The sequence below is a fragment of the Vulpes vulpes genome, chromosome 1, assembly GCF_048418805.1.
Source record: "Vulpes vulpes isolate BD-2025 chromosome 1, VulVul3, whole genome shotgun sequence".
In the NCBI taxonomy this organism is placed as follows: Eukaryota; Metazoa; Chordata; class Mammalia; order Carnivora; family Canidae; genus Vulpes; species Vulpes vulpes.
The window spans coordinates 197203538-197215823 of record NC_132780.1 but is presented as its reverse complement, the minus strand read 5'-3'; the positions used below and the strand labels follow the sequence as shown (position 1 = coordinate 197215823).

The window sequence follows — 12286 nt, the reverse complement described above, 5'->3', positions numbered from 1 at the left end:
GCACTTGGACCAACACAGGGGACAACGGACCCAGGTAGCCACGGGGAGCCTGGAAAGGAAGCAGCACTTTTTGTAATAATTCAGGCCTCGTATACAGCCACACGCTTGGATGGATGTTTGTCCTTTAAAGAAATGAAAACAAAATATGATGTTCATTCATAGGGAGTTTATTTATTTAAGTGACTTCTTGACATTTCAGGCCAAAAAAGAATACATGGGTCTTGCAATCAAAAATGATAACCTGGTGTACGTTTATAATCTGGGAAATAAGGATGTAGAGATTCCCCTGGACTCCAAGCCCGTCAGTTCCTGGCCTGCTTACTTCAGCATTGTCAAGATTGAAAGGTAAAGTAAGCCACGGCACAAGACTTCCCTGCACATTTCATACGAAATCTACTGACCGTATGCACGCACGTGCACCCCCCCACACACACACACACAGCAATTTTCCCCTTTATTGTTGCTCCACTTTTTTCCATTATTCCTCTAGTCCTTCCCAAATACCTAAGTGGAAAACAAAAGATTAGAAAAAAATACTCATCACTTTTAAGTAGCAATCTGATTATTAGATCTTTTTATCTGGACAATCCATGAGTTGATCCCAAGATGGAATGTCTTTTTTGCCTCTTTCCATTGATTGTTGACATTCTGTTAAGGCTTATAAGCTGTGATAAAATCAAATCACCAATTCTGCAAAGAGGGAACATTAGCATTTTGACATTGAAAAAAAAAAAAAAAACCCCTGTTTTCTACAAATTGTCTGGCTAACAAAGACTGAAAATTCTTAACAGGGTAGGAAAACACGGAAAGGTGTTTTTAACAGTCCCGAGTCTAAGTAGCACTGCAGAAGAAAAGTTTATTAAAAAAGGCGAATTTGCGGGAGATGACTCCTTGTTGGATCTGGACCCTGAGGACACTGTGTTTTATGTTGGTGGCGTGCCTGCAAACTTTAAGGTAAGCTAGCCAGCCAGACTTGGACTTACTGAAAATCGACACTGATTGTTTTTAAAAATCCATAAAACCTGCAGTAATTTGGGGATGAGATAGAAATCTTGATATTTCAAGAAAGAAGTTAACTCAGTGTGTGATAAAATTCTGATCTATAAATCTGGTCTCTGCCACCCATATTTTCATAGCATCACATGCTTTCAAGCTGTCGCTAACACTTGAATCAATTCATTTCGTTCCGATCCGTGCATATGTAATCGATATTACCCGCACCCGCTACTACAGGAGTGTGTATACCTCATGGGTCTGTACCTCGTCTTCTGGATCACAATGACAGTTTCAAAAACTCAGTTATTTCAACTACCACAGAAATAAAATAAAATACTTGGGATGAAAGAAGGGGTGGGTCTAGGTGGGTGTATGAGACTCGGGAAAAGGCAAACAAATGAAAGGCTCAGAAAGGGAGTCGATGTAGGATTTCAGTTCCAGAGCTATTACTAGTTACTAGCACATTATTGAACCTCTCTGAGAATGACTTGCCTTCTGTTAATCTGAGAACAGGAATACCTGCCTCGCAGGGCTGCTGTAAGAATTGATTTTGGTCCTGAATTCACTGTTGAGGGTGTGACTGATACATAGCACCTACTCCACAAGTCCCATCCTCTGTGCTGCATATGCACAACTGACAAATCATTGCTTATCTAAATCATTTGGCACAGAGGAGACACAGGTCTAACAAGATGTTTATACCCATAGGTCGTTCCCCTTGACCTGCTGTCTTATTTCATTGTCTGTTCTGTATCATCTGGGTGAAATGCGATCACGGGATCATTGACTTTGTCTGTCGTACAGCTCCCTGCAAGCCTCAACCTGCCTGGCTTCGTGGGCTGCCTGGAACTGGCCACTTTGAATAATGACGTGATCAGCTTGTACAACTTTAAGCACATCTATAACATGGATCCCTCCAAGTCAGTACCCTGTGCCAGGTAAGAAAGTGTTAAGAGTACTAAAGACTTCGGTAGCCACATGAGAGCAGCAGGTGAGACAAACGTGGATCATCAATATTCAGGTTCTCGGTTTTTCCTTTGGGGAAACCAGTTTTGAAACTGCATGAAAGTCATGCCTGCAAAAAGCATTTCAGTTCTCCTCTACCACTGATGAACATGTACGATTATGAAAAGTGTTAAACAACATACTTGCCGCTTTAATTTAGGATTCCAGAGATTGGGGTTTCACTGGAAACTCCTGCTGTCTTAGCACAAAAGGTAAAGAGGAAATCCATGTAAAAGAATTCATTTAGGATAAAGAAGATGTGGTTTACGTATACATACAATGGAATTCAATGAAATCTTGCCATTTGCAACGACGTGGCTGGAGCTAGAGAGCATAATGCTGAGCGAAATAAGTCAGAGAAAAACAAATACCATATGATTTCACTCATCTGTGGAATTTAAGAAACATAACTTAGATGAACATAGGGGGGGATAAAGAGAGGCAAACCAGAAAACAGACTCAACTATAGAGAACAAACTGAAGGTTGCTGGAGGGGAGATTGGCAGGGGGATGGGCTAGATGGGTGATGGGCATTAAGGAGGGCATTTGGTGTGATGAGCACTAGGTGTTGTATGTAAGCAATGAATCGCTAGATTCTAAACCTGAAACTAAAAAAAAATTTTTTTAAATAAAACCATTTAACTTACCTATGAATACTTTTTCTATGTCTGCCATGAAGATATTGGGACTTCTTCTTCTTTTTTTTTTTTTTTTAAGTTTTTATTTAAATTCCTGTTAGTTAACATACAGTGTAATGCTGGTTGCAGGTGTAAGGGTTAAAAGGGCCTCACGCGAAAAGCATAATGCAAACTGTCATGTTCATGTTTTTATTTCAGAGATAAACTGGCGTTCACTCAGAGTCGGGCTGCCAGCTATTTCTTCGATGGCTCTAGTTATGCCGTGGTGAGGGATATCACAAGGAGAGGGAAATTCGGTCAGGTGACTCGCTTTGACATAGAAGTTCGAACACCAGCTGACAATGGCCTCATACTCCTGATGGTCAATGGAGTGAGTACACATAAAAGTCCTTTATCTTCTCCTCTAGCTCCTTTACTTTCTGCCATGCATTTTCCTAGGAACTTTCCCAGGTTGAGTGTGTCAACCTAAACTAAAACTGAGTTTAGAAAGCAAAATTAGATTTCTCTTTCTTTAGGGAAGTGATGCAGCAAGAAGTAAAAGCAGCCCTGAAATGCATTTTGGGATGCATATTAAACATAATCCCCTTTAATAGACTAGGGAATTTTGCAGAAAATCAGCACCAAGATCTAGGTGGGTAATGTGTCTGCAGAAATTTAGCACTTTTCACATCATATCATATGCCTTTATCAGTAAAAAAAAAAAAATTAGCATGCTTACTATAAATATATGCATTTCTTTATTAATAATATACATAAAAATGTAAAGTAATGATGCATTTTATTAATGGTTATTAATAATCATCTTATTAAGGCAGCGCTGGTTGCCCAGCGGTTTAGCACCACCTTCGGCCCAGGGTGTGATCCTGGAGACCCGGGATCGAGTCCCACGTCAGGTTCCCTGCATGGAGCCTGCTTCTCCCTCTGCCTGTGTCTCTGCCTCTCTCTCTCTCTCTCTCTCTCTCTCTCTGTCTGTCATGAATAAATAAATAAATCTTTAAAAAATAATAATAATGTTATTAGAGATATAGTATTCAAAACTAGGAATAAAAGGCAATTTGTATAAAGATAAAATATTGAATAAAATAAATACAACTTTAAAATAAAGATGAAATAAAGCTCTTTTCAATTTGTTGATGGCACAAATATTAATAGCAGTGTTAGCAAGAACAATATAATTAAATATGCTTATGTATTTTTGAAAGTCTCATTAACTCCTTGGGATACAGTGATACAATAGTCTTGTCCTAAAACAAACAAACAAACAAACAAAAAAGTCTTGTCCAAAGTCCAGTTGATTTCAATACTAAGTTTTATTGGCTGTCAAAACTGAATAAGGTACCTTATAAAAATGTAAAATGTGTATTATTGGCTATGCTTACTGAATCTTGATACCATTTTTCAGTGTCCTTCACTAATTGGTAAAAGTTGTGTTTGAATTTGGCTGGTACATTTCCATGTTTCCTGATGTCAGTTCTAGCTAGCTAATCAGATACATATCATTTTGTAAACTTCAACAAAAGAGCTCAAGACCATCAAAATCTTCATTTGAAAGATTTTTAAACAGGTTAGAAATTTTTTTCCAAAATTATTCTAGTAGCGCAGATATGAGAGTCTTCATAGGTATACACATGATTTTCATCAACAAATTCATTTAGCAATAGAAAATTTTACAAATGTGTTTTCTAAAAACCATCTCTCCAGAGAACAGCTTTCTTCAAAAAGGTTACTTTCCCTTCAGAAATCTGTTGCATTCCTATGCACTAATAATGAAGCAGCAGAAAGAGATATCAAGGAAAAGATCTCACCTACAATTGCACCAAGAATAATAAAATATCTAGAAATAAACTTAACCAAAAAGGCAAAAGGTCTGTACTCTGAGAACTATAAAATATTGATGAAAGAAATTGAAGATGACATCAAGAAATAGGAAGATATTCCATGCTCATAGAAAACCAAATATTGTTAAAACGGCTGCACTACTCAAAGCAGTTCACAGATTTAATGTGATAGCTATCAAAATGCCAGCAACATTTTTCACAGAACTAGAACAATCCTAATATTTGTATGGAACCATAAAAGACCCTGAATAGCCAAAGCAATCTTGAAAAAGAAAATCAAAACTGGAGGGATCACAATTCCAGTGCAAGTTATATTACAAAGCCGTAGTCATCCAAACAGTATGGTGCTGGCAGAAAAATAGACACAAAGATCAATGGAACAGAATAGTAAACCCAGAAATAAACTCACAACTGTATAGTCCATTCGTCTTCAACAAGGGAGAAATGAATATACAATGGGGAAAAGACAATCTCTTCAACAAACGGTAGGAAAACTGGACAGCAACATGTAAGAGAATGAAACTGGACCACATTCTCACACCATACACAAAAATAAACTCAAAATGAGTTAAAGACCTAAATGTGAGACCCAAAACCATAAAAATGCTAGAAGAGAGCACAGGCAGTGATGTCTCTGACGTTGGCCATAGCAACATATTTCTAGATGTGTCTCCTGAGACAAGGAGAAAAAAGCTAAAATAGACTATTGGGACTACATCAAAATAAAAAGCTTCTGCACAGTGGAAACAAACAACAAAACTAAAGGCAGCCAATATATTTTTTTAAATAACCGGTAAACTTCACAGTACTGAAAGACATTTGTCATCACAAATGAAGGCCAACAAATTTACAATAACCCATTTAAGAAAGAAAATGTGTAACCAGCCCTCTTTAAACCTGACAGCATTTTTAGTCATTTGCAAGAAGTAATCTGCAAACATCAGTGTCTCAAAAATATTTTCACATCATTGCATCTCAATAGAAAAATCATTTTAAATATTCTATTAAGTCTTCTCACGTGTAAATCCAGGTAACCTGACACACGTAACCTGCAATAAACTACAACAGGGCTTAAAGCAAAGAAGTGGGTGAGGGGCCACCACCAGCCTCCAAGCGTGAAACTCTGCCCTCAAGGCCTCACATATCATGAGAAGCCCATGAAAATCTGTCCAAAGGATAAAATGAAGGCTCAGCTCACTCCATGTATTAAATACTAAAAGTTAATTTTTTCCCTCTATTTTAGAGTTTTAAAATTAGTATAAATGGAAGTTGAAATATTTTCTTTCTTCCCCTTAAGGGATTGTTTTCCATATCTCAGGAGTATACAGACCCCGCTCAAGAGATCACTTCTGATAAGTAGGAACTTTACCACAATCCTTATTTTTCAAATCCATTCAATTCTGTCTGTAAACTATCTTCCAAAACAAGCAAGCCTGGCCAGTAAATTACTTGAGTGCTACAGAATTATTTTGATTCTCAAACATCATATGGCTCAAGTGCATAATCGATTCATGTTTATCTATGTAAACCCACTGTCTGTAAATAATACAGAAACGTCCTTTTTTCTTATACCCATATTTGCTGATAATTCTTTAAGGTTCTTCCAAAAAAAACTATGGAATTATTTTTCAGGATTGCCAATCTTCCTCTTAAAATGCAATCATATCTGTTAGCCTGTTAGGATATTCAGAAGTTTTCAAGATTTTTAAAAGGTCAATCAGGTAAACTTAAAATTTCATTAATTCATAAATTAAGAAACAGAAGATAGTTGTGTTAAGTTGTGTATAAGTCTTAACTCTTTGGTATCTTAATGTAAGGCGTAACTGCTGATATGCATGGAGTTGTGATTTTAATTTTATAATAAGAACTTCATGAGGCTTTCTTAGTCTTCAGTTTCAAGAATAAAGAATACAGCTAAAATCAAATTCAGCTAAATCTGCACTTTCATGATGGCAGATGTTTGTATCTTATAGCTTCTTCTTTCTCTCCACAGAGTATGTTTTTCAGCTTGGAAATGCGCAACGGTTACCTACATGTGTTCTATGACTTTGGATTTAGCAATGGCCCTGTGCATCTTGAGGACACATCGAAGAGAGCTCAAATTAATGATGCAAAATACCATGAGGTACAAATCATTGCAATTTGTGTGCTTTGGTTTTGTTTTACTTGTACTTTGATCTATTGATCTAATCAGATGGTCCAGTGACATAGATGGGAAAGTAATTAGACTGAACACCTTCACCTCTAAAAAGCAACGCAGGGTCCCATCTACTCAACTCCAGGATAACATTTGCTTTAAAAGAATGAATGTTTTTGTCATATTGATATTTTCTAATAAAAGAGTCACTGAAAGATTCATTTTAATTGCTTCATTGACCAGAAGACGCCTGCCCGATTACAATGGCACTCCATAGGACTCTCTTGCACATTTGTTGAAAATGCCAGAGTGTGGATACACAGCCATTTTTAAATGTATCCTTTGAGCACTACTAAATGTACAAAGAGTAGATAGTAAGCAAATAGAGAATTTCCTTGTAAACCATTTATCTGGACCCTAGAAGATACTAATGCAGATTTCCTTATACAGAGAGTCTGCAAGGAATCCTCTTTGACTTTGAAACAGTTGTACACTATACTGACAATATACTTCATCTATTTTCATTAACAACTACTGTGAATCTACAATTAGTAAAATGTATAAAAGGCCTATCTTTTAAGTTGAACCAAAATGCAGAGAGTAGGAGGCTTTACTTCTCTTTGCAGTTCAAAGTCCCTCGCCTCCATGAGGATGGTTTACAATGGGAGAGTATCTTAACTATATCTCTGACTAGCATTTTTGCAGATTCATTAAAACTTTTCAGTGTGTCACTAAAACAGTGACACCAGGTAACGTACAGTCCGGATCCCCAAAGTCCCTGTTTATCATTTTTTCCTGAATCCCCCCAAAGGAGCAAATGAAAACAACTCGTCTCATGATAAAAAATATATATATATTGTTTGGTCTAGCTCCCTCTCCACATGAAAATCCTTCTCCAGAAAATGTGAGCTTCTGGCTACTTTAAGTGTGAGTTTCCATGTCTGTAAGAAAGGAAAATCTATTCCCCATTTTGTGAACAAACAAGCCCAAGAACACAGGGGCTCAGCTGTTATAACCTGAGTAATTAAAATATATTGTCATCTTCAAAAAGTTGATTATTACACAATATCAAGACTCACTATATATTATGTCTCCTAGATCTCAGTCATTTACCACAATGATAAGAAAATGATTTTGGTGGTTGACAGACGACATGTCAAGAGCATGGACAATGAAAAGATGAAAATACCTTTTACAGACATATACATTGGAGGGGCTCCCCCAGAAATTTTACAATCCAGGTACACTTTTCTTGTTGTTAGGTGGCTGTTGTTCCTGATGATGTACAGGGCTGAATATTCAACATCCAGGAGAGGTCTAGTAAAAGTTTGAAGGCATGAAGGCACTCCCACTGGCTACGTGCACCCTCATGCACCCTCATGACCTCCTTAAATTAGCATCTCCTAGATGAGATCTACAGGTTTCTTTAATTGTCGTATTAATCTTAGAACATAGTCCAATACGGCATTTCTTACCTGCAAGAGGAAAGATGGAGCATGTGTACTGTGTGAAAATGAAGCATTGTGTCCCTTTACTTTTCAGTCTTAATTTAAACTTCTTTGAACTTTCAAATAGCATCTGAGGGCACAGAAATTTTTAAGCCTATCCAAGGGGTTGTGAATTAGGTGTCATTACAATTTTATTCTCCTGTATTTAAAATTTTAACTCTCTTATTACGATCAAGTCATAGCATCAGACACCCTTGAAACTGAGAGGCAACTTTTAGGATGTTCCAGTCTGGTCATTCTCAACCCTGGTTCTCCTTAGAAAAACCTGGAGAACTTTTATAAACACCATTGCCCATAACCACTCTCCAGAAATTCTAGTTGGTCTGGGATGAGGCCCCAACCTCAAGCTTCTTTTCCATTAGATACCCTCTTAGCTCCTTCAACAGTGCCACATGGGACCTTTAACCATTATGGTTGTCATTATATAACCCCAGTCTGTTAGTCAGCATCGTCCCCTAGCTGTGATTTTGATGGAACAGAATATAGTGAGACTGTTACTCCTTAGTCTGGCCACTGTTCATTTAAAATACATTGAAGCGGGGATCCCTGGGTGGCGCAGCGGTTTGGCGCCTGCCTTTGGCCCAGGGCGCGATCCTGGAGACCCGGGATCGAATCCCACATCGGGCTCCCGGTGCATGGAGCCTGCTTCTCCCTCCGCCTGTGTCTCTGCCTCTCTCTCTCTCTCTGTGACTATCATAAATAAATAAAAAATTAAAAAAAAAAATAAAATAAAATAAAATACATTGAAGCCATTGTAATTTTATCAAAATTAATTTCATAGTCATTCCATATTTAATAATATGCTCCTGGGCACCTCCTAGATACTAGGCATAATGACAGGTACTAGAATTACAATATTAATCAAAATTTCCCCCCAATCTCAAAAATGGGTTCTTACTTTCCTATTAATCCAAAAGCTCAACATTCACCTGGACATTTCTCGGGCCTTAGTCAATTATAGTGTCTCCCAAAAAAGCCAAGAAGATGAGTTCGTGACTTCAACCCACTTGGGAATGGACTAATGGAAGACTAAACACCTGGGTTCAACTCCTAGCCTACAACTTGTGACATTAAAAAAACAAAAATAAAAAACAAACAAAACTTGATGCTTCTTAGTTTCATTTTATAGATTAAACCGTGTGAAGTTGCCAAAAGTTGACCATTTGTTAAAATGCATCAGTTCCTTGTGGTTCAACCTATTAATCAATCATCTGTAAAAGGGAAATAATAGCTTTTCCTTCCATCTCACAGAATTCTTATAAACATAAAATGAGCTAATGTAAGTTAAAGCATCTTGAAAACTATAAAGAAGTAAACAAATTGGCTCGATGTGGCATAAAGCTGTTCTACAGGCAAAGATTAGACACTACATGTGCTTATGAAAGGAAGCATGAGAATATGAATAATTACAAAGCTACTAAAAATGACAATATATAAAATCAAACTTCATATCCCACAGATGCAGGGCAACATCCTCCTCCTCACCATGACAATATTACTGAAGACTAATTTTCTTTTCCAGGACCCTCAGAGCACATCTTCCCCTAGATATCAACTTCAGAGGATGCATGAAGGGTTTCCAGTTCCAAAAGAAAGATTTCAATTTATTGGAGCAGACGGAAACTCTGGGGGTTGGTTATGGATGCCCAGAAGACTCTCTTGTAAGTACTAGTCAATCAAAAGCTTTTTAATAAATAGACACACACACACACAATAAATAGCCATGGAACTTCTCATTCTTAAAAGCTGGAAAAGCTGTTTTCAGCTTCTCTGTGATCCCAGGTATACCTTGGGCTCCTTTCTCCGCAGAAAGGAGAATGGTTAAGCTGGAAAGGCGCGTGGGGCTTCCGCTGTGACTTGTCCATGTGCTTCGGGTTTCAAGGGCAGGGGGCGGGGGACGTCCAAAGCCCAGAGAAGCCGTGTGAGCTTTTTCCTCACTCAGGGTGGAGGAAGTGAAGAAGTTAAAACCCCATCGGGTAGAGGCACCCAGAAGGAAAAGTTAACATGCCTGAATTCCAGTATAAACCAGAAGTTAAAACATAAACTCTTTATTATAGAAACCAGTAGACAGGGTTTTGATGTGTGAGAAATTGGTATTTGAAGCATATGATAATTATCACAAACACTAAACACACTTTTTTTTTCTTTGCCACGCAGATATCTCGCAGAGCATATTTCAATGGACAGAGTTTCATTGCTTCAGTTCAGAAAATATCTTTCTTCGATGGCTTTGAAGGAGGTTTTAATTTCCGAACGTTACAGCCAAATGGGTTGCTATTCTATTATGCTTCAGGGGTAAGTACTTGTTTTTCCCTATGGGAAATTTTTTGTGATGATCATTTTTGTCTATTGAAACTACTCTTTAAGCATCTGAAAAGTGATTTTTGCTTCAGATTAATTTTGACTCACATGAACACACTGCAGAAGGCCTCATTGCATCCACTTTATAATTGCGTACATTGCATATCAGAAGTTCTGAACCTAGGATTCATAGACCCACCCCTCAGGACTTCATGAAGAAAATTTGGTGTGTCCATGGACCTAGGTCAGAAAAAATTAAGATTTTTCTTTAAAGATTTTATTTATTTATTTATGAGAGACACACAGAGAGGCAGAGACCCAGGCAGAGGGAGAAGCAGGCTCCATGCAGGGAGCCCGATGCGGGACTCGATCCCAGGACCCCGGGTCACACCCTGAGCCAAAGGCAGATGCTCAACTGCTGAGCCACCCAGGGGCCCTAAGATTTTTATTTTATTTTATTTTCTCAAACTAAAATTTAGCATTTTCTTCAATTACAAATGTTGGCAACAAATCAGAAATATTTGCAGAACCTGTTACTATATCATTAACCACAAATATATTTCATTTCACATAATAGTTGTCACGGATATCTCAAAATACCATTTTTGCTCATTGCTCCTTTAAAATGACAGTATTACAAAAAATAAAAATAAAAAAATAAAAAATAAATAAAAAATAAAATGACAGTAGTTATTAGATCTGCTGAGAGATTTTACAATTTAATGCTTTAATAAAGAAGTACCTAATTACTAGATCACAGATTTATTATTTTAATATTTTGAAACTGTATCTCAATATAATTGGTTTCCTTTGTATCCCTAGATATTTTGTTTGAGAATTTTAAAATGTTATCTTTGAAGGGGCCTGTGTATATCACCTAACTGCCAAAGGGGTCCATAGCACAAACAGTATTAAGGACTCTGTGTATATATAGAAACACACATGTGATTTAATTTGTAAAATAGTAAAAGGAACATACTTCTCTGTTCTCGGACTGGCTATGAAACACGTGAACTCAACCTTCCGAAGATATATTATTTCAAAAATAAAACAAGATATCCGGAGATTTGGTGACCCCAAGACCCAATCTCTGAAAAGGTTATCACCAATATATACACTGATAGAGCAGGTCATAATATAATTTATAAAAGCAGCTTTTCACTGTTCATACTTATGTCCTTGTATTTGTCACATTTATACTGAATTTAAATCAGTAGCAACAGTGAGAATTTACCCAAAGCACATTGTAGGACATCCACCAGCAAACCTGCCTCAGATTCCCATGGTTAGGTAACACCTGTGGTCCCCAAGAAGTGGTCATGTTGGGGGCCATGCCCTCAACTGTCGAGTCAGCGCCCATAGAAGGGATGAGAAGCAAGGCTGTCAATCTGCCAGTATTTTTTTTTTTTTTTTTTTAGGGAATCTGCCAGTATTTTAAGCAATCAATTAGCAAATTCAGAAAAAGAAACGTTGACTTCTGCTCTTCTTCTATTTCTCTCCCACTTCTACAGATAAAGTAAAACTCTTAAAAAGCCAGATTGGCAAATTAACCCTTGCCTGGTGCTCTAGCTACATCCCCGACTCGAGATTCAGATCTTGCCTTTCCAGGAGGGGAGCTGGACACAGACTAGCAGGGCCCGGGTCAGGGAAAGCACTAACCCTGCGACAGACAACTCTCAGCCTGACAAAGTCACCAGAAACCCTCAGTTCAGCAGAGGGTTTCTTTCTCCGTTGAAAGGTGCCTAATAAGCAATGCACTGTCGTTGTTTTCATAGATGCTCTTTTACAAGCAAACTGCCCGCACGTGGGGTGGTCCTTTAAGCAATGCCATTCGGGGAAAGCGGAAACCGTGTCCTCCTTTGG

The 12286-nt window shown here is 37.8% G+C and overlaps 1 protein-coding gene across 6 annotated transcripts in view; it reads left to right on the top strand.

Moving 5' to 3' along the window:
- The window catches only part of LAMA4 (laminin subunit alpha 4), a 147244-nt gene that overhangs the window by 114865 nt on the left and 20093 nt on the right, over positions 1–12286 (top strand). For all 6 annotated transcript variants that reach the window (XM_072739283.1, XM_072739276.1, XM_072739289.1 and 3 more), the window contains 8 exons: positions 200–345; positions 792–954; positions 1801–1934; positions 2838–3009; positions 6471–6602; positions 7713–7855; positions 9645–9783; positions 10280–10417. In XM_072739283.1, the coding sequence (XP_072595384.1) occupies positions 200–345; positions 792–954; positions 1801–1934; positions 2838–3009; positions 6471–6602; positions 7713–7855; positions 9645–9783; positions 10280–10417 (1167 nt within the window). The remainder of the gene's footprint in view (positions 1–199; positions 346–791; positions 955–1800; positions 1935–2837; positions 3010–6470; positions 6603–7712; positions 7856–9644; positions 9784–10279; positions 10418–12286) is intronic.